The sequence below is a fragment of the Pogona vitticeps genome, chromosome 1 (genome assembly GCF_051106095.1).
Source record: "Pogona vitticeps strain Pit_001003342236 chromosome 1, PviZW2.1, whole genome shotgun sequence".
In the NCBI taxonomy this organism is placed as follows: Eukaryota; Metazoa; Chordata; class Lepidosauria; order Squamata; family Agamidae; genus Pogona; species Pogona vitticeps.
The window spans coordinates 85,314,064-85,333,501 of record NC_135783.1 but is presented as its reverse complement, the minus strand read 5'-3'; the positions used below and the strand labels follow the sequence as shown (position 1 = coordinate 85,333,501).

General features: G+C 41.9%; 1 protein-coding gene across 1 annotated transcript in view; it reads left to right on the top strand.

Moving 5' to 3' along the window:
* LAMA2 (laminin subunit alpha 2) overlaps nucleotides 1–19,438 on the top strand; it is a 535,204-nt gene that overhangs the window by 199,732 nt on the left and 316,034 nt on the right. The window contains exons 7-10 of the mRNA XM_072996866.2: nucleotides 2,450–2,567; nucleotides 3,732–3,910; nucleotides 5,722–5,821; nucleotides 10,486–10,646. Of these exons, the coding sequence (XP_072852967.2) occupies nucleotides 2,450–2,567; nucleotides 3,732–3,910; nucleotides 5,722–5,821; nucleotides 10,486–10,646 (558 nt within the window). The remainder of the gene's footprint in view (nucleotides 1–2,449; nucleotides 2,568–3,731; nucleotides 3,911–5,721; nucleotides 5,822–10,485; nucleotides 10,647–19,438) is intronic.

Genomic DNA, 19,438 nt, shown 5'->3' with positions numbered 1-19,438 from the left:
GTTTACCCCACAGCTTGAAAACAGAGATTTGTGTAGCAGTGAAACAAAATACCTTTGAAGAAAGTTGGTTTGCTGACAACCAGACTTTGAAAACTCACAAAGCTCATGAAAATCCAAGTAATAATTCTCCTTTTCCTATAAGACATGATGAGTATATTATTGACAGTCCTACTGAAAACAAAGGTTGAAAGGATAATGCAAGGAGCCTTGTGGCACGGTGGTTAAACTGTAGTATTACAGCCGATACTCTGATCACAACCCGGGTTCAGTCCCAGGCCTTGAGATTTACTCAGCCTTCTACTCTTCCAAGGTCAGTAAATTGGGTACCCACCTTCAGGGGGAAAATGTGTATGGTACATAATTGTAAACCACCCAAAACACCTGGGTGTAAACCACCCAGAGAGTACACTACGGGACACTAAGTAAGTAACATATTTTTTTAAAAAAATGTTGGGGCCACTGGACAGGAGAAGTAGAATTCATAGTGGCCAGCATTTTTTTTCCTGCCTCCTGACAAGTTCTCTCAGAATGCTAATGCATTGCCACATAAATTCTGTTCAGGAATTGACTGAACATGTGTAGGGGTTAGAGGGAGATGGTACTGCAGGGACACAAGTAATCTCTACCTCCATCATTCCATCCCACCTGGAAATTACACAGACTTTTGCATGTTCAACATGAAGGTCTGGATAGGCCTTTGTGTGTTCAGCTGAATATACTTACACTGTTTCTGGGATTGGGAGGCTTGCTAAGAAAGCCTCCATGACTGCTGGGCACTGAGATGGGTCTTAGATGCCTATTCTTGTTGCCACCATCTTTGAGTCCTCACTTCCAGGCTTAATGTTTGAATAGGGCTTCTGTGTGGTCCCCAAATGGAATCTGATTTTTAAAAGTGACAGCTATTGACCCTAAGGAGTACCACTCATTGCTGCCACTGAGTGTGGAACCTGCAGCAGCAAAGGATTAAGCCCCCTTTGAGTCCCTTACTGCTCCATATTTTGGAGCTTAATTTGACCTAAAAACATCTTGGTTAAGAACTTTCAGCTGAGCTCGTAGGAGAGCTATAGACACCTTTAATTAAGCCTAAAATAACTTACTGGTAATAAATTGAACCTTCCATTAATTATTTTTAGGATGTCTTTATTTCTAACACAATTTAACAACAAAATCATAATTATTTTTAAAAAGAACATTAACACAGTATATGGGCAGTGTGACAAAAATAGTTTCTTGTGGGCTTTTTACACACATCTAAGCAAAGACATGGAACAAAACAAGATTCTGGCCAGTAATTAAGGTCCTATATATTTTATACTGTTTCATAACAATGTCAGAAAGTGCATTGTAGTGTAAAAATGTGCATTCATTGATGCATATTTCATTGGCACATTTCAAGCTTTATCTTCTTGTGGTTGCTTTATCTTCTTGTGGTTGCTATTACAAGAAATTACTTCTGAAGCATCAGTTAGGAAATGCTTGCATGAAAGAAAGGACTTCAACAAAGACTGGAGAAAGAAAAGTGTAGCTGCTTGTCACCGAAAGTCATGTCACACTCTCTAGATAGCATGTCATTAGAAGAATAAAACATGCCACTATTTTCTTGAGCTACGTAATCGTCTCCCAATGTCTTTGCTGAATCAGAATGCAAAACAAAACAAAACCAACCCCCAGTGTTTTAATTTCTGATAACAAACACAAAACAAAGCAAGATAGTGTGATTATGCTTAAAAAGATTTTAGCACTTAAGGAAATGCCACTTCTAACAATGAGCTCTTTGTGGGATCTGGTTCAGCCCTAAAATGTAAGGGCATTTCACAGGAAAGGAGTTGATTCACTAGAGTACTGGTTCCCAGCCTTGCGTCCCCAGATGTTCTTGGACTAAAAATCTCATAAGCCTTCATCACTAGCTGTACTGGCCAGGATTTCTGGGAGTTGTGGTCTAAGATCATCTGGGGATGTTCCAACTAGAGGCACTGCTGTTGGGGAATAGCAGTTACAGGTATCCAGATAATCTTTCCATACCCTTCAGTATATGCTTGTTGGTTTCTCCTTGGCCCAGTCCCAGTACCAAAGTGATTATATCAGCAACAGGGAATAAAATGGGGCATGTACATTAAGTTTAATTAGCCATGTCAAAACTGAGTACAACTTTAGTAGGTAATTTGGCACCCTCGAGAATGCCATAAGCAAGACAAAGGTGGGGAGGAGAAAATGCATTTCTCATATATTTCAAGTCACGTTCCGCAGGCTCTTGCTGGCATTTGGCAAGGCCGGAGTGACAAAACATGTAGGCCAGGGTATCACCTCTGTGTGGACCTACTCTGTTCAGCTTTATAGCTCTACCACATCCAGAATCCTACCAGGAGAGCACTGTTTATATTTTCTCATTGTCCAGGATGTTTCTTTTTAGCTTCTCTAATCTCTTTAACTTTTTCTTTACATTTCTCAGAGGTCGTCTTGTGAATGTGAGCACAACACCTGTGGAGAAAGTTGTGATAGGTGTTGTCCTGGGTTTAATCAAAAACCTTGGCAAGCTGGGACCTTTCTTGTAAAGCATGAGTGCGAAGGTAATGGGAAATTTGATGAGATTTTGTTGTTTATGACATTTGTTATAAATACAAAGAAATAATCTTCGCATGCATCGTAACATATCTAGGGCTGGATGAGAGACTCGCCCAAATTCTGTTGTTTAGTGTAATAAATGACACTAGAGTTGACCCATTGAATCAAGAGGGTTTCATGAGTAGCCCATTTGAATCAGTGGAACATGTAAAGGAGCTGACTTATTAAATCACCATTGATGCAGTGTGTTTACTCTAGTATGATTCATTACACTAAGCAACAGGATTCTGGCCAATGTCTGGGAAAATGAGCTTCGTATTTAAACAGCCAGTTATTAACTGAAATGTGGAAATGAACATAGTAAACCTCCAGTAATAAAATCACCTGTGATAATGACTCTAGGTTAAATCTGTATTTCTTTCAAAAGCCTTCAGGAGTTTTTATGGATTTTTCAACTATTCTTGTGGATGTTTTTCTTTATATACATAAAACACTTTAAAATCCATTAATTTCAGTGGGGGTGAATTTAAGCACGACAGTGCATTAGAAAACAGTGCTGGTTGAATTTTAGCCTTTCAGGGTTGCTTGGCTTTCTTTGGGTTCACACAGCATGTAGTAATTATATTGGAAAAAAATTGTAAATGATTCTGTTTGTGCTATATTGCAAAGTAATTATCAAAGTGCAGGAGCTTACAAGGGTTATTTCTTTAGGTCATGCCAACTGAAGGATTCTGGGAACTGTAGTACAAAAAAAATCCTTTATTCCAAACTCCGTAAGAGTTCAGCTGGTTCCACAAAGCTGGCGTACAAACAGCATTTCCAAAAGCAGTGGCTTTCTCTCAGAATTTTTTATGAATAACCCTTGTGCTTTTCAATTTGTGTATGTATGTGCTGGCTTCCAAAAGGTACTTTGCTATTTGAGACTTGGAAACACACTGAAGAATTATTTGGAAAGGAACTATCCAAATGAATACTTGGGTACCTTTCCTATGTGATACCTCGTTAATGAAAGAGACTGAAAAAACTCTGTGAATGAGGGCTCTGGCATTCCCCCCCCCCCCCCGTATGCATAGTATACTTTGGCAAAAATGTTGTTTCTACATATCTGCAAGCTAGACGTGATGTTTACTAACACATTTATTTTGTTTCTCTCTCACTCTTCTCCACAGCCTGCAATTGTCATGGGAAAGCTGAAGAATGTTACTATGATCAAACAGTGGCAGACAAAAAGCAGAGTCTGAATATCCATGGAAAATATGATGGGGGTGGAGTTTGTGTTAACTGCACTCAAAACACTGCAGGCATCAACTGTGAAACCTGCATTGATGGGTATTTCAGGCCAAAGGGGGTAAAGTATGCACAATTCTACTTACTATAGTCCAGGACTACAGGCTATAGTTGAGTTTCAGGTGCTAGATTTGGATCTGCCTTTACTGAATGTTTTAATATTATTTTAGAAATTGTTTTAATCTATGATAAATTGTTTTAAGAGACCCACTGAATAGAAAGGCAAATTAAAATTTTAGGTCTGTCCTGAGGTTTGCTTTTTCAGTTTGGAAGCAGAATCAGTACTTTGTGGTGGAATCCAATTTAGGCTGAAGTGATTCAGCCTAAATCATATCCAATTCAAAGTTGGGCCCTCAATCTTAATAGATTTGTAAATTTGGATTGGCAGCTTCCCACTGACTTGCATCAGACAGCATGAACTGCTCTAACTGTGCACAGATGTACTTCGAATTTGGAAAGAGGGAAGACAGGGTTTCACATAGCATCAAGGGTATATGGGGCAATGTTCCTTGAAAACATGTATACTCAGCTATGTACCAGATTTCCCCCATTTATGCTGCTTTCATTATCTCACTGTTCCCCTACTATTGTAGAAACTTCCTGGAACCCTTAGACCAATAAGTTCACAGCTGATGAACTGCTTTAAGAAGAGTGATTAAAAACAAAAGGCAACCCAATAATTAGGAGGATAAGTTAAAGTTTTGCTCTGAACAGTGGACACTGGGCAGGCAGACAGGAGCAGTGCTTTGCAGAAGTGGACAGGCAGAGAACAGAACCTAAATCAAAAATGATCTTCCCAGAACACCCTTTTTTTGGGGGGGGGGGTGGTACTATACTATAGTCTTGAAGAGTATTTCTGCAGGTCAGATTTCAGACTTGGTGCTACTGCACTGTATAGTACAACGAGTAAATGTAAACGTCAGAGTATGTCACTGAAATGTAAAGAAATAGAGGTGAAAACCGTAACTTCAAGAAAGAAGTCAGACACCTAACAGTAGGGCCAGTGGGACAGGTGGAAAAGAATAGAATGTTTCATTGTTTAATAGGCACATACACTCAAACAAAAGAAATAGATTTTAAGATTCAAGTAATCAAATTATAAAAGCAAAGGGAGGATTAGGCAAGAGGCTACCAGGGTCACATTAGCAATATAATAAGTAGAGAGATGATTTTAACTGAAGCTCACACTGTATTCTTAGAATTTTTTTGCCCTGATTGCTACCACTGTTAAAACTGGGCAAAAGAATGACAAAGAACTATGTGAAATAACTCGATTATGCTGTGCTCTCACACAGTTACTCCCCATAAGCACTGTAACTGTTCAGTGGTGCTGAAATTCTTGCTTCACATTCCATGGTAGATCTGGAACTCTTACAAGCCAGTCCAACAAATGCCTTAATATAAATGCTTGAAAGAAAGAAAGAAAGAAAGAAAGAAAGAAAGAAAGAAAGAAAGAAAGAAAGAAAGAAAGAAAGAAAGAAAATGAAAATTTTCAATTGAAGGAGGTTAAATTCTAATATTTCAAGCCTACTATTTACTCCTCATAATCGGGAGTCAGTAAGGCAGATATTCATAAGCATGTGAAAGTAAATTGTGTTCATGTAGAAGAATACCCAGGAGGATCAGGGTATCACTTTAATATTATATTTTGAATTAAGAGAAGATGTAATTCTGTAAACACTTCTTTTCTGTCCATAGGAAGATGTTTCCCAGAGCAGAGAGATACTATTTCAATTGTCAGTGGGAAGAAAACTAGAGAAATAAGATTGTGGAATGCCATCCAATTTTGAATAACATATAGTTGGGCCTGTGTATCCCAGTGTTGCTAAGCTTCACTTGGCAACCCTTTTGCTTTTGCTTTTGTTTTCATAGGTACTACCAAGTGAACGCAAACCATGCCAGCCGTGTAATTGTTATTCCATTGGCTCTTTAGACGGCACTTGTGTCAAGGATGAAAAACACGCTATAGGAGGTGAGATTCCTGACTCAAGTCACAGAGTTAAACATTATGTATGTCATTGTTAAAAAGAACATTCACTAGTAACCTCTTTCCGCTATGCTGGTCTTTTCAGAAATACCATCTCACGGGAGGCTTTTTCAAATCTGCTTGCCTGTGTTTTTGCAGTACGCTCTTCCTCATGAGGCCTAAGAGATTTCCTTGCCATTGTCTCTCATATTCTCTTTCAGTTGTTCTGACATTTGCAGTGGGGGATATGGGGGGGGGAAGGAGACATTGGGAATCTCTCCCCATGGGATTTTAATTTTTCTTTCATTCTCTTTCTTGTTCTTTTTGGGGAGAAAGGTATTGTTCACAGATCTGTACAAAAATGCACACAGCCTAAGCATCCAACCCATTTCCCTAGTGTGCAGTCCACATTCTAATTCTGGTAAAAGAGTTGTACCTCTGAACCAAGCATTTGTATCCTTGTAAAGAAGTTTTTATCCTCTTGCCAAGAGCAAGGAGGTTGCTCCTCTGGAGACGCTATTAGAAATAATTGAGATCTCCACGATTCTTTGCTCTATTCTTATTTTCACTTGAAAGCCAGAACAAGGCTTTTTGTGAGGTGTCACATTTATCTGCCCATGCATTAACTCATAAACTCGTGAGTATAAGAGGCATCATCTGATAACAACATAAATAGTTTCTATTGCAGCCTGCAAACCACTAAGTGCAGTTTTAGATCTTGCTGTTCCTAACATTAGGTTGGTTTGCTATAATTCTTACAAGGATAATTTTTCTTGTGGACACATTGCATTATCCTGGTGACAGATGGTGTTACCTCTGAACGCAAGAGTGAAGAAATGGAAAAATTAAACAGGAGCATGGCAAAACCACACACTGCTGGTCCAGAGGTAGAAGTAGCCTGATGAACAGATTACAGTATGGAATTTTATCTTAAAACATGAGGACAGTAGCCTTGTGCTGAAGCACAAAAATATATCTACAGAGAGGCTCGGGGCAAACTAGGTATGCTACTAGAAAGTTCAAGTCTCACCATTTTCCCCATTTAGTACCAGTGTCTTGGTCAGAGCTTTGGAAGTTACTTTTAAAAAATAATTCATTCCTATAGCTTGTTGTTATACACTGCAGTGCCAAAGCACAAATTTTTATATATCATTTGTTGCAGAGTTCATTAATCTATGTTGAGTTTCTTTAAGCAAAACACTGTATGATTCATAAGAAAATGGTACAAAGCCTGAAAACTTCCTGTCAACATGCTTTAAAATGCCCTTTAAAAATACTTTCTGAAAGTCACTTGATAATGTTATTTGTTACAACAATAAACTAATTTTTTTCGGCCCTATATTTCTTTTAAAACTTAATTTCATCATAATCTTTTGCAGGAAAAGTAATTAGTTCTGAGTAGCTATGTTACTGATGGCTTCATAGTTTTTGCTACTGCCTGTCTCGCGAAACATGGAGTAGAATGTAGAAAAGTTCTGCTAGACATCAATGTGCATGATGCTGTTTTCAATGACACCTAAGCATTTAGTTTCTTATTTCTTTTGGATCCCAAGTAAATTGAGGATCATTTGAGCAGTCTCACTTAGCCATGTTTTTCACAAGGAGGCATACACAGTATGTAAGGACTTCCCAAATTAGGCATCCCCCCCCCCCCGGGTATGATTTGGTGATTCCCTTGTGAGTGAAAAGAGATGCATCAGAAGCAGACCTTACGTATTTGCTTCTTTGTATACTGGCCCCAGTTTAATGAAAGATAGTTCAGTGAGACAGATGTAGTTTTTAGGTCCCTTACTTTTTGAGGCAACCAATTCTTTTTCTTCTCCTCAGTGAACTCATTCTAAGACAGGATGAAAACACCTGGCTTTAGCAACTGAAATCAAAATATATCCAAGTCCTTGCCCAATCTTTTCTTGAGGGATAGCCATAAGAAATTTGAAGCAGAAAAGAAGGGAAAAAAGCAAAGAAAACACAGTGCCTACAGGGTAGAATCACTCTTACAAATTCCTCCCATGAAGTTGGGGGAAATGCATGTTCTCCTTATAGTGTACCAAAAAAGGCAATTTTCTTCAATCTATGTAAGCTTTAAAAAAAGGTGTTGCTTAATTGACAGATGGGTTGGAAAATGCATTTGTTTTCCTAATGGATTTTGTCTCTGTATTTGCAAATCAGTATGAATGAACATTAGATATATTGGAATTGAGTTCGTTGGTGATTGCTGTTTCTTGTATGGAAAAATATTTCATTGGAGAAGAATGAAAGCATACTTCTGATGTGCCTGTCAAACCAAGTAAGACTAAGAAGGCCTTAATCCTAGAGTGTAATGGGAAAGGATGACAATGTATGATTCCCTCCAAAGTTAAAGCCTGCACATCTTGTATTTTTGGTACATTGGAGACAAAGGATTATGAGATCCAGCTAAAATGTCAACAATGTATTCTGTGGTCATATTGCAGTAGTGCTGGTACAAGTGTCTGCTGCTGCAGAGTTGTTAATAAAATGTTATAATTTTTGTAGCATGTTTACAAATGCCAAAGTCTGCAAACTGACCAGAAGGTGGCTTTATAGATACTCTGTGCCAGAAATACTTAGCTTGACCATCTCTTACTGCACAGTGTAAATCTTCCTTTTTAAAGTATGCTTAACAACCATTTCTTAACAATTCTTTGGGATGTCATCACTTGTCTAACAGTCGTTTACTTTTTTTCTTATTACAGTCTTCCCTACTCCCCCAAAAGCTATGTTAGATATACTAAAACAAAGTGATCAGTGTTTAGAACACATCCAGAAAGGGTTGTATTTTTTGATCAATCAGTATTCAAATCCTATCTTTCCTCTGTGTAGATAACAGGAAAAGTGCATGTGTGGACATCCATCTTTCTGTCTCCTACTTTAAAGACTGACAACATAGCCATATGAAATTTCATGGAAATTAAGAGTATCCTGAGATGTGTTAAAATATTCATGAATTTTAGTTAATATCTTACTATACTCTCTATCGTCTTTAGACACTTGACATTCCTAGTCTAACCTTTTAAAAAAACATGTTGGAAGGAGGCCTGGAAGACTTGTTTTGTTTTGTTTTTTGCAGGGCCTTTAAACGACTCAACATGTGCTTCTTTCTGCATGGTTAAGAACTCATCAAAGAGTTTAGAGACACAGAGGTGAAGGGTTGCTTGGCTCCTTAGTGGCAGGAAATAGAGTGAAGAGAGGGGAAACAGAATGGGTGAAGGGGACTCGAGGCAAGAATCCAGTTTAAGAAAAAACAATGGGAATTAAGTGTAGGAGAAAGAGCACTAATGTGTGATGAAGGTAAAGATTTTCTAATCTAGCCAATTTTTGGACTGACAAAGGAGTGTGTATGTAACAATCAGAGAGAAAACTGCCATGAGGTCATGAAATGTTCAGTTCTCAGAATAGCTTCTAGGCAGTTCCATGTGGTCAAAGGGATGACAGGCAAAAAGATGTCCAGGAGTGACTGAAGATCCCCAAATGCTTCAAGAAAAAAAATTATTCAGGAGATGAACAGTCATGCTGCCTAGTACCAGGAAAAAGGAAAGACAGTGAACAGAGGGAAAAATTGAATGGAGAGAGAGAAACAGAAGAGCTAAAGAAAATTAGTAGAAGGGGAGACAAGAGAAAGAGGAGAGGGAAAGATAAAGAATATCAGGACAGGAAAGAATGTGAGTGAAAAAGCAGAAGATGGCAGAATTAAGGGTTTGTTAGCCATACTAAGCTGGTCATGTCTTTAATGATCAATGAAGATCAAATTCTCTAGTGGCACTTCTTCAAGACACAGTAAGAACTTCCAAAATTAGTTTTACATCATTAGAATCTCTCTTATACACCCTAAATGCTCAGTTTCTGTTTCTGTTCTGCTGCCACTTATCCATCTATTACAAACATTAATTACAAATTGATGTCATCTGTGCCACCATTAACAAAAATTCTATTGGACTGACTTTAAACTAGAACAGAAGAAAGATAAACAGATTAAGAAATGATCATGCTGAAGGGTAGCCTATGGTTGCATTGTGATTTGGGCACAGGAAAGTCATCAGCTTATATGTGGATATAGTGCCTGGTTCCCACTTCTACATGAAGGGGGAGGGCCTGAGAGAATGGTGTGTAGCATTGGAGGAAAAAATGGGCTACCTTACACAGGAGAAACTCCATGTCTCTCAATTGGTTGGTTGATTCCAGTAGAGATGCAGGTTAATGATGTCATCATATACCTTCTACCAATGTGCAGCTTTGTTCTCTGAGCCTCGCAATCCTTCTCCTGACTGCTCCGGAGCTGAATACTTTGAAGTAATGGTTCCAAATCCTGCTATAATATATTGTTTCTAAGGACAATAAAACAAGTGGTTTTCACCTTTTACAGACATGCAACCAATCAGTTGTGTAACCCAGGCATGTCAAAGTGCACAATGGACACTCAGCAAGATCATGCACTATTTCTGTTTTACAAGACCAATAATATTCTGGCCATTGAAATATGCATTTTGGGAGTTTTGTGTCCATAAAAATGGGAGGGAGAGAGGATGAACTATTCTCATTCTAACTGATTTTATTAGAGATTGATTGCAGGTCAACAATTATCCTCCAATTTCAGCTTCCCCAGTGTTAATGAATGCCTCAGTGAACCTGCTTCCTCCTTCCTCTCTTTGCAGACCTGCTTCCTGGATTCTGTCACTGTAAACCTGGCTTTGGAGGAGAGAGGTGTGATCGATGTGCACTGGGTTACAAAGGCTTTCCTTACTGTGTGCCCTGCAATTGCTCTCTCAAAGGCAGCTTAAATGATGACCCTTGCCAAGGACCCTGCAGGTGCAAGGTATGGATCAAAACTTTTTTCCATGAGCATCAACTTTTCATCTGTGTGAAGAAAGATAAAACAGGTTTTTTTTTCTCTATCCATTCCCTCTGTTGTAAGTACTTCTGGCAGTTCCTGAGTGTCAAACAGTTGTGACCCTCCTCTTGAAGTAAGTACTTCTGATGTGAATTTGATCTCTTAATCCTGAATAGTTATTAGGAATCCTACCGGTAAGGTACCTTTGGTGAAACAAAACATGGCTGTGGCTGTTCCTATTGCTATTCACACCATGTGTTTACCTAAAACAGACAATACTTGAGAGTCTAAAAACACTCTTATTTTTAATGATTCCATTGGGTTGTGGGTTCCTGAAATGCTTCTAGAACAAATATTTACAGAACAGCTGTTTACAGAAGAAGAAGCTGTTGGCAGTAACTTAAGCAAAGAAGAGAAAGCTGAGAAAGCCCTTTGTATTTATTCTTACCTACAACAGATTGTTATTTTGATCTATCTGTCAGTTTATATTAATTGCAGTTAATCTAGGGCTAAACCAAATTGGACGGACAGATGTCGCAAACATATTAATGCCTCTGAAATACTCTCCCCCCCCCCTCTGCTTTCCAAATATCCCTTTGAAAAAAAGATGTAAAATTCTTTGCAAAAGGGCTGATGTCATAATGAGAGAAATTGTAAACATGTTGTTCAAGCGACTGGAACAATACTCTGTGACATTGATCTGGTCATGGTTAAACTAATAGAAGTATTCATTGGTTATCTGAGATCACAGAGCAGAGAAACAATTTCACACACACACACACACACACACACACGCACACACACACACACACGCACGCACATACACACACACACACACACACACACACACGTTCCTAAGTAGCATGAGACTGGAAAATAATCAATCTGAACGGGCCTAACGAGTGATCATAATTTGTGAGGCATAATTTGTTTGTTTTGCTGAAACATTTAATCATCTCTCTTAACACCTTTGACACCCCAAAGTCAAAAAAATCAGTACTAGTGGTATAACATTTATTTCAGAATTTTTGAAATGCAGAGAAACCTCTATCCAAACGATCCAGTGCTCCCACTTTTATTTGTCCATGCAATGCTGTCAGCGGTAGCTGCTTTATTTAGTACTTGTTGCACCATCTGTATCATCTTCAGCAGCAGAGCACATTGTAGTGTTCTGAACAGAAAGTTACTAGTGCATGGACTGCTTTGACCAGGTTATCCCTGTCTAGAAACAGCTGTACCTGGCAGCCCAACCTGAGCTGGCCATAGATACTCTGAGCCACTGAGTTCACCCAGGTTTCCAGTAACAGGAGTGAATCCAGGAGTATGCCTCAGTTGTGTTCTGCTCCCTCAGGCAGAGTGCAATACCATCCAGGATGCATTGCCTAGTCAATTTCTAGGCATAGGAACCACCAGTCCAGAGTCTCTGTCATGTTGGGCTTCAGATTCAGTTTTTTTTGCCTGCATTCTACCAACATGACCTTACCTGACTCCAGTGACAAGGAAAAATGGAGCACCCACCTCCAAAGTTCCTGATGATTTCACCATGGAGGTTCTGTTCAGGAGAGGATGCTCCGTTAGTGCTTTCAAAACATCAAGCAGCATTCCCTGACATGATGGGGCAAAGACCAACTCCAGAGAGCTACTCCCAGTTGATCTCTGCTGCTCTTATCAGATAAAGATGGAGTAAGGCTGAGTTTACATGCAGTAGAGCAGGCATATGCAAGCATCTTGTCCACTTCACTAAGCTACAATAGTTACAGCCAGACTAGACACTGGAAACTGAGTGTGTACTCTGGAAGCACTCCTAAATGTCGCCACAAGTAAAATGTTTACTCCTGTGTGAATATGAACAGCTTTCTCCTTGATGTGCCTAGTAAATTTGTTACAGCAGACAACTGAGTGTTCCACTCCTAGCTCCTCTGAGCTGGATTGCAACAAGTTCTTTACCATCCTTAACAACACTTCTGGACAGTGGCTTGAATTTTATAGAACAGGCAAAATAAGAATTTTGCTCCCGTCTCAGCTGGATGCACCTCTCTCCGCACAGCTATCTTCCTCCTCCGTGCAGCGATCATATTCAACCCCCTTGGTTCCAGTCACAATGGATCCCTGCGTGGGGTGGTGGTGGAGTTGTGCGATCATGCAGGAGTGAAGTCACATGCACGAGAGGCAGAGCCCTGCCCAGCAGAGGTAAAAATTAGAGGGTATGTTGGTACTCTCTTCATGTATCAACCCAAATTTCACGAGAAGGTCATAAGTCCATGACAAGAGGCTGATGGACAATCCATCCAGTCGTAGATTATGCTCTTTCTGCCCATTAGCAAAATCCTGCCTCATATATTGGGCATGTTGTACATCAAGACAGTCTCCCAGTGATTACATGGTGTGGCAACCCCAGACCTACTGGAGTATCCCACCCTGTAGTTATGCTGCCACCAACCATTCCCTATAAGGAGTCACACAGACCAGGAATGGATTTTAATAAACAAAAGAACAAGGTTTATTGAAACAACAAACAGGGTAAATAAAAGGATCAGGTAAATAGGAAACTGGAATGTGGCAAAGTCCCAATCATACACATACAACAGATTGGTTCCCACTGAACACTTTAAGGTAACGCACAGACCCTGAACCTATCAATTCTGGTTACCTAGATAGAAACCTGAACCTATCAGGTATGTACTAACTGACAAACAGTTGTACCCAGTCTGACACACAGACTCCAACTCTCCTTCTCCACACAAGCTCCAAATATATATACAGTACAGCTCCTCCCCCCTGATGTCCCGCCTTCCACTCCCCATAGGATGGAACTTTCCCTCCAAACCCATGACAGACAGGTACCATCAGTGCTGTATGTGACACCTCCCCTCTTTATAAGTTGTTTTGCGGGGGAAAAGCTAAAGTGCTTTTCTCCAAAAAAACAACCAGGATCAAAACACATAAACAGTTATACAGTATAATACAATCCCATAACCCATACTTACTCACTCTAGGTCAAACATATCACTTATGCATTTAAACATTAATATTTGCAATACATTAAGTTACCTTTATTAATACAAACCAAGCCTGTTCAATAAACAGGTACATTTAACTTTTGGTCACCAAAATATACACAGTCCATGGTTTCTTCGCCGTCTTCACTCGTCGGGTCTTCTTGACAAGGCGTCAGCCACACAGTTCATTGACCCTCTGACCACCTTCACTTCAAAGTCAAAATCTTGCAGGTTTAAAGCCCACCTCATAAGTTTACTATTATGGGTTTTCATTGTCTTTAACCACTGCAGTGGTGAGTGGTCAGTGCACAGAACAAAATGTCTTCCCCAGATGTAAGGTTTGGCCTTCTGAATCGCGTATACTATGGCCAGGCACTCCTTTTCCATGGTTGCCAAATGTCTCTCACCTTTCTGGAGTTTCCTACTCAGGTAGGACACTGGATGCTGGTCACCATTTTCATCCTCCTGGCAAAGAACTGCTCCTACCCCGCTTTTAGACGCATCGGTGTAGATGATGAACTTCCGGTCGAAGTCAGGAGCACGCAGCACTGGATAATGGATGAGCGCCTCCTTCAACCTCCGGAACGCCTCCTCACAGTCGCTGGTCCACGGGATGCGGTCATCAGTCTTCTTCCGCGTCAGATCGGTCAGCGGAGTCACCATCTCGCTAAACCTTGGGATGAACTTTCTGTAGTAGCCCACCAACCCAAGAAATGATTTGACTTTTTTCTTGGTGTTGGGTCTGGGCCAATCACAAACGGCTTCTATCTTGGCCTCTAGGGGTTTGATCACTCCTCCCCCTACTATGTGACCCAAGTATTTTATTTCTGGGCTACCCAGCTGACACTTGCTTGCCTTTACTGTTAGCCCTGCTGCACTTAACCTCTGCAGCACTATCTCCAGGTGTTTCAGGTGATCTTCCCAGGTATTGCTGAAGATCCCTATATCATCAATGTAGGCCACAGTAAAGTCACTGAGCCCTGCTAAGGTCTGGTCCATCAGCCTTTGGAATGTGGCTGGTGCATTTCTGAGACCAAAACTAAGGACTCTAAACTCATATAGACCGAAAGGGCTGCAAAATGCGGTCTTTTCCTGATCCCTGGGATCAATCCTTAATTGCCAGTAACCCTTTACTAGGTCCAACGATGAAATGAACCGACAACCCCCTATGGTTTCAATCAGATTGTCTAGCCTGGGCATTGGGTAGGCATCAGGAGTGGTTACGCGGTTTAATTTCCAGTAATCTACACAAAATCTAATGCTCCCATCAGGCTTGTCCACCAGGACTATCGGAGAGGACCAAGGACTAGAAGAGGGGACGATTATGTTCTCCCTAAGCATCTCGTCCAGCTCCTTCCGCACCTTGTCCCTATAGGGTCCCGTCACTCGGTATGGGGATACTGCTTGCGGGGTTGCATCTCCTGTGTGGATCCGATGTATCACTCCCTTCACTATCCCTGGCTTATTTGAAAAAACCTTATGATATTTAGTGAGCAGCACTTTTAGTTCTTGCTGCTGGTCTTGGGTGAGTGCAGGACTGATCTTCACCTCATCTGGGTTGTATTTCACTTCCCCTCTACCCTCCCAGAAGGGTAATTCAGCTTCCTCACTCTCGGCTGCTTTTATGGCAAATAAAACCCTCTGTTCACCTCTGTAGTAGGGTTTCAGGGCATTCACATGTACCACCCTCCGTGCTTGGTGTTCCTCCTGTTCTATATAGTAGTTCAGATCCGACATCTTGGAAATGACCCTGTATGGTCCTGCCCATTTGAGCTGCAGTTTGTTCTCTTTGCAGGGCCTAAGCCAAAGCACTTCCTCCCCTGGGTTAAAGTGCCTCTCCCTGGATTTCTGGTCATACCAGGTTTTCTGTCTGACCTTCTGAGCTTGCAGGTTTTCTGCTGCTAGCTCTAGGTTTCTCTTCAGGTCATTCATTAAAGTGTCTATATACATCACAACATCTTGTGGGTCATCCTGGGTGATCTGCTCCCAATTCTGTTTGATTAAATCAAGTGGACCTTTCACTTTTCTCCCAAACAAAAGTTCAAATGGACTGAACCCGGTACTGGCTTGGGGCACTGATCGATAAGCAAACAAAAGGGATTGCAGCTTCTGGTCCAAATTGTTTGGATTCTCTGCCAAGTAAGCCCTAATCATGCGCATCAGAGTCCCATTGAACTTCTCCGTTAACCCATTACTTTCGGGGTGATAGGCAGTGGTTTCCTTGTGTTTAATTCCACAGATTTGCCATAACCGTTTCATGAGCTTTGATGTAAACGATGTGCCCAAATCTGTGATTATTTCTGAGGCAAATCCCATCCTGGACATATACCCCACCAAGGCATCTGCCACTGTGTTAGTTTCGATGTTAGTCAAGGGTATGGCTTCGGGGTACCTCGTGGCATGGTCCACAATGGTGAGAATGAACCGGTTCCCCCTCTTTGTGGCCTTGGGCAAAGGTCCCACAATATCCACTCCTATACATTTGAACGGGGTGTCAATCACAGGCAAAGGGCACAACTTCGCTTTGGTCCTGTCACGGTTATTCTCCTGCCTCTGACACACATCACATTGTTTACAGAACTCCTTGATCTGCTTCCCTATTTCAGGCCAGTAAAAATTTTGTGTGATTCTCTGCTGTGTTTTGTTCACCCCTAAGTGCGCAGCAAACATGTCAGAGTGCCCCCTTTGTAAGATCATGGGGCGATACTTTTCAGGTACCACTAGCTGACTTCTGATCCCATCTCCCCCTTTTGAGATATTCATCAGGGTCTCTCTATATAAAATTCCCTTTTTCTCGCGAAATCTCGCTGGGGTTTCAGGTGTTAGCTGGGTGTCTGTCACCTTTTCAAAACACTTTCGGAGAGTGGCGTCTGCCTTTTGCTCTTGGCCAAATTTGCTGTCTGTGGTTAAGGTTTCTGCCACAGCTTCGGGACTACCCTCACCTGCTTCAACCTCGGGCTCTTCAGTACCCCCCTGAACTGTCCCCGTGGTAGCTTGTGAGCGTGTAATCACTAGCACCCGTTTCACATGTTCAGCCAGGTCATTTCCCACGAGCACGGCTGCTGGCAGAGTCGATGAAATCGCTAGCCGCCAAACTCCCCTCCAGCCTTGAAAGCTCACAGGTACCTCAGCTACTGGCAGTGAGATCACCTGCCCCTCAATCCCTGCCACCTTCAGGCTCTCATTTGGGATTATATACTTCCTAGGAATAATGTCTGGATGGCACAGGGTCACCTGAGAACAAGTATCCCTTAGCCCCCTATACTGATGGTCAAGTATTCCTACGTCCACCCCTGCGGTCTCAAACAATTGCGAATCTGTCCTCACTAGTAAGCAGCGCTTGACCTCCCCAAGAGGACCATTTCCCCCAGCCTGATCAGCAGATGTAACTGGTCCAGAGTGAGTAGCCATGGTAACAGGCTCCCTCAATGGCAAGGAGCTTTGCTCTGTCTGGACACAGAACACAGCTTTTGGCTTGGTTCCACTCGAATCATGAGGCAAATTTCCCTTTAGCTGCTTTAATTTCTCACACTCTGAGATTAGATGGCCCTTTCCTTGACAGAAATAACATTTTCTGCTGTACTTGGAGTCTTTCTCATCTGGTTTTGGTTTTCCCTCCAAAATCTGAGGTCTTGGTGGTTTCATGTCTGAGGGCTTCCCTTCAACATGGGCCCCTCCCCCTTGCTGGTTTTTCCCTGGTCCCTGAGAGTACCTGCTGTAGGTTTCTTTGGGCTTACCCACAGTTCTCCCCTCAGCACCTAAGGGCTTCCTTATTTGGGAAATAAAATCTGCGATCTCTGCCGCTTCTGTCACCGATTTAGGTTTCCTCTCCCTCACATGGAACTTTAGTTCCCCATGCAGGACTGAATAAAATTGTTCCAGCGCTATCAGGTCTTTGAGCTGCTGGAAGGTCTCTGTCCCCTCCTGAGACAGCCATTTCTCTAGCAACCTCACCAGTTGGGCCCCCACTTGGGTAAAAGTCTGCTCCGGTTTTTTTGTGAGTGACCTGAATTTTTGCCTCAGCTGTTCAGCATTTATCCCATGCCGGGCAAACACCAGTTTTTTAAACTCAGCGAAGTCCTTCAGCAGTTCCACTGGCATCTCTGCATAGACTTCTGCCAGGCTGCCACTGATTAAAGATCGCATAATGGTCATCTTCTCAGTTTCCCTTACTGAGGAGTCCACAAACGCTCTTTCCACGAGGGAAAAGAACACCTCAGGGCAATCTCCCTTGTGGTACACAGGGAATTTCTTCAGGTCAGTTTTAGACAGGCTGCCTTCCCCATTCCCTGGGTTCCCCTCATTATTATTGTTATTCCCATTTCTACTCATTATTTCCATCTTCTTCAGCTCAAACGCCATTTTTTCTAACTCAAATTGTCTTTGTTTCTCCTTTTCCCTTTCCTGTTTCTCTTCCCTTTCCATTTCAAATTGTTTCATCCTAACTTCATGCTGTTGGGCTAGGAGCATTTTTCTGAGTTCTGAGGTCAGTTCTCCCGTGCTCTCATCCTGCACTGAGCCAAATTCCTCCTCAGAACCTTGGTCTCCCTGTGGTTCTCTCACTTTCCCCATTTCTGCCATTTGGCTTCGAGTCAAGGGCATAATCCCCCCAGAACAGGCTGCCTTCAAAAGTCACGCCTCAAAATAAAATGACGACTTTTTTCCTTTTGCCTCAGAAACAGCCTTCTATAGACTGCTGCTGTTCCTCCAGCACCAACTTGCAACTGTTGCCAGGTAGAATCCACCCCCTCTGCTAGGCCTCTCAGCAGACAGGCTAGATCACTGTTACTTCACGCAGCTTTGCCTCAGCCCTTTCCCGCCACACGGGTTGCCTCAGAGCTCCCTAATCTAGTTCCCCCAATCTGAGTTTGCACGTTCTTCCACTAGCCTACCTCCCCGTGAGGTAAGCCTAGAAGATTACCTACGCGCCCTCAGATTTTCCCTGACTAGACCCCCCTTGCTCTGGGCACACTTGCCAAGGCTTTGCTGAACCACTGGACAACTGGACCAGTCATACCCCACACGCTGGACACCAATCAATGTGGCAACCCCAGACCTACTGGAGTATCCCACCCTGTAGTTATGCTGCCACCAACCATTCCCTATAAGACCAGGAATGGATTTTAATAAACAAAAGAACAAGGTTTATTGAAACAACAAACAGGGTAAATAAAAGGATCAGGTAAATAGGAAACTGGAACGTGGCAAAGTCCCAATCATACACATACAACAGATTGGTTCCCACTGAACACTTTAAGGTAACGCGCAGACCCTGAACCTATCAGTTCTGGCTACCTAGATAGAAACCTGAACCTATCAGGTATGTACTAACTGACAAACAGTTGTACCCAGTCTGACACACAGACTCCAACTCTCCTTCTCCACACAAGCTCCAAATATATATACAGTACAGCTCCTCCCCCCTGATGTCCCGCCTTCCACTCCCCATAGGATGGAACTTTCCCTCCAAACCCATGACAGACAGGTACCATCAGTGCTGTATGTGACACATGGTAGCCAGAATGTCGTGATTGTGTCCTGGCAGGATTAAATCAGTAGGACTGTTAAAGCCCCAGAGAACTATAGTCCTGGAGTTTTCTAGCATTGCCTCTGAGATCACTTCATCCAGTTTGGACAGGAAGATTACTTCCCGTGGAAGTGAGTGATACACCAGCAGCATACCTCTTCTGTATTTTCATTCAGATGGTACAGACACTCAAGTAATGCCAAGGCAGATGACTCTCCTTGTGCCATTCTATCAGCAGAATTCTGCTGCAG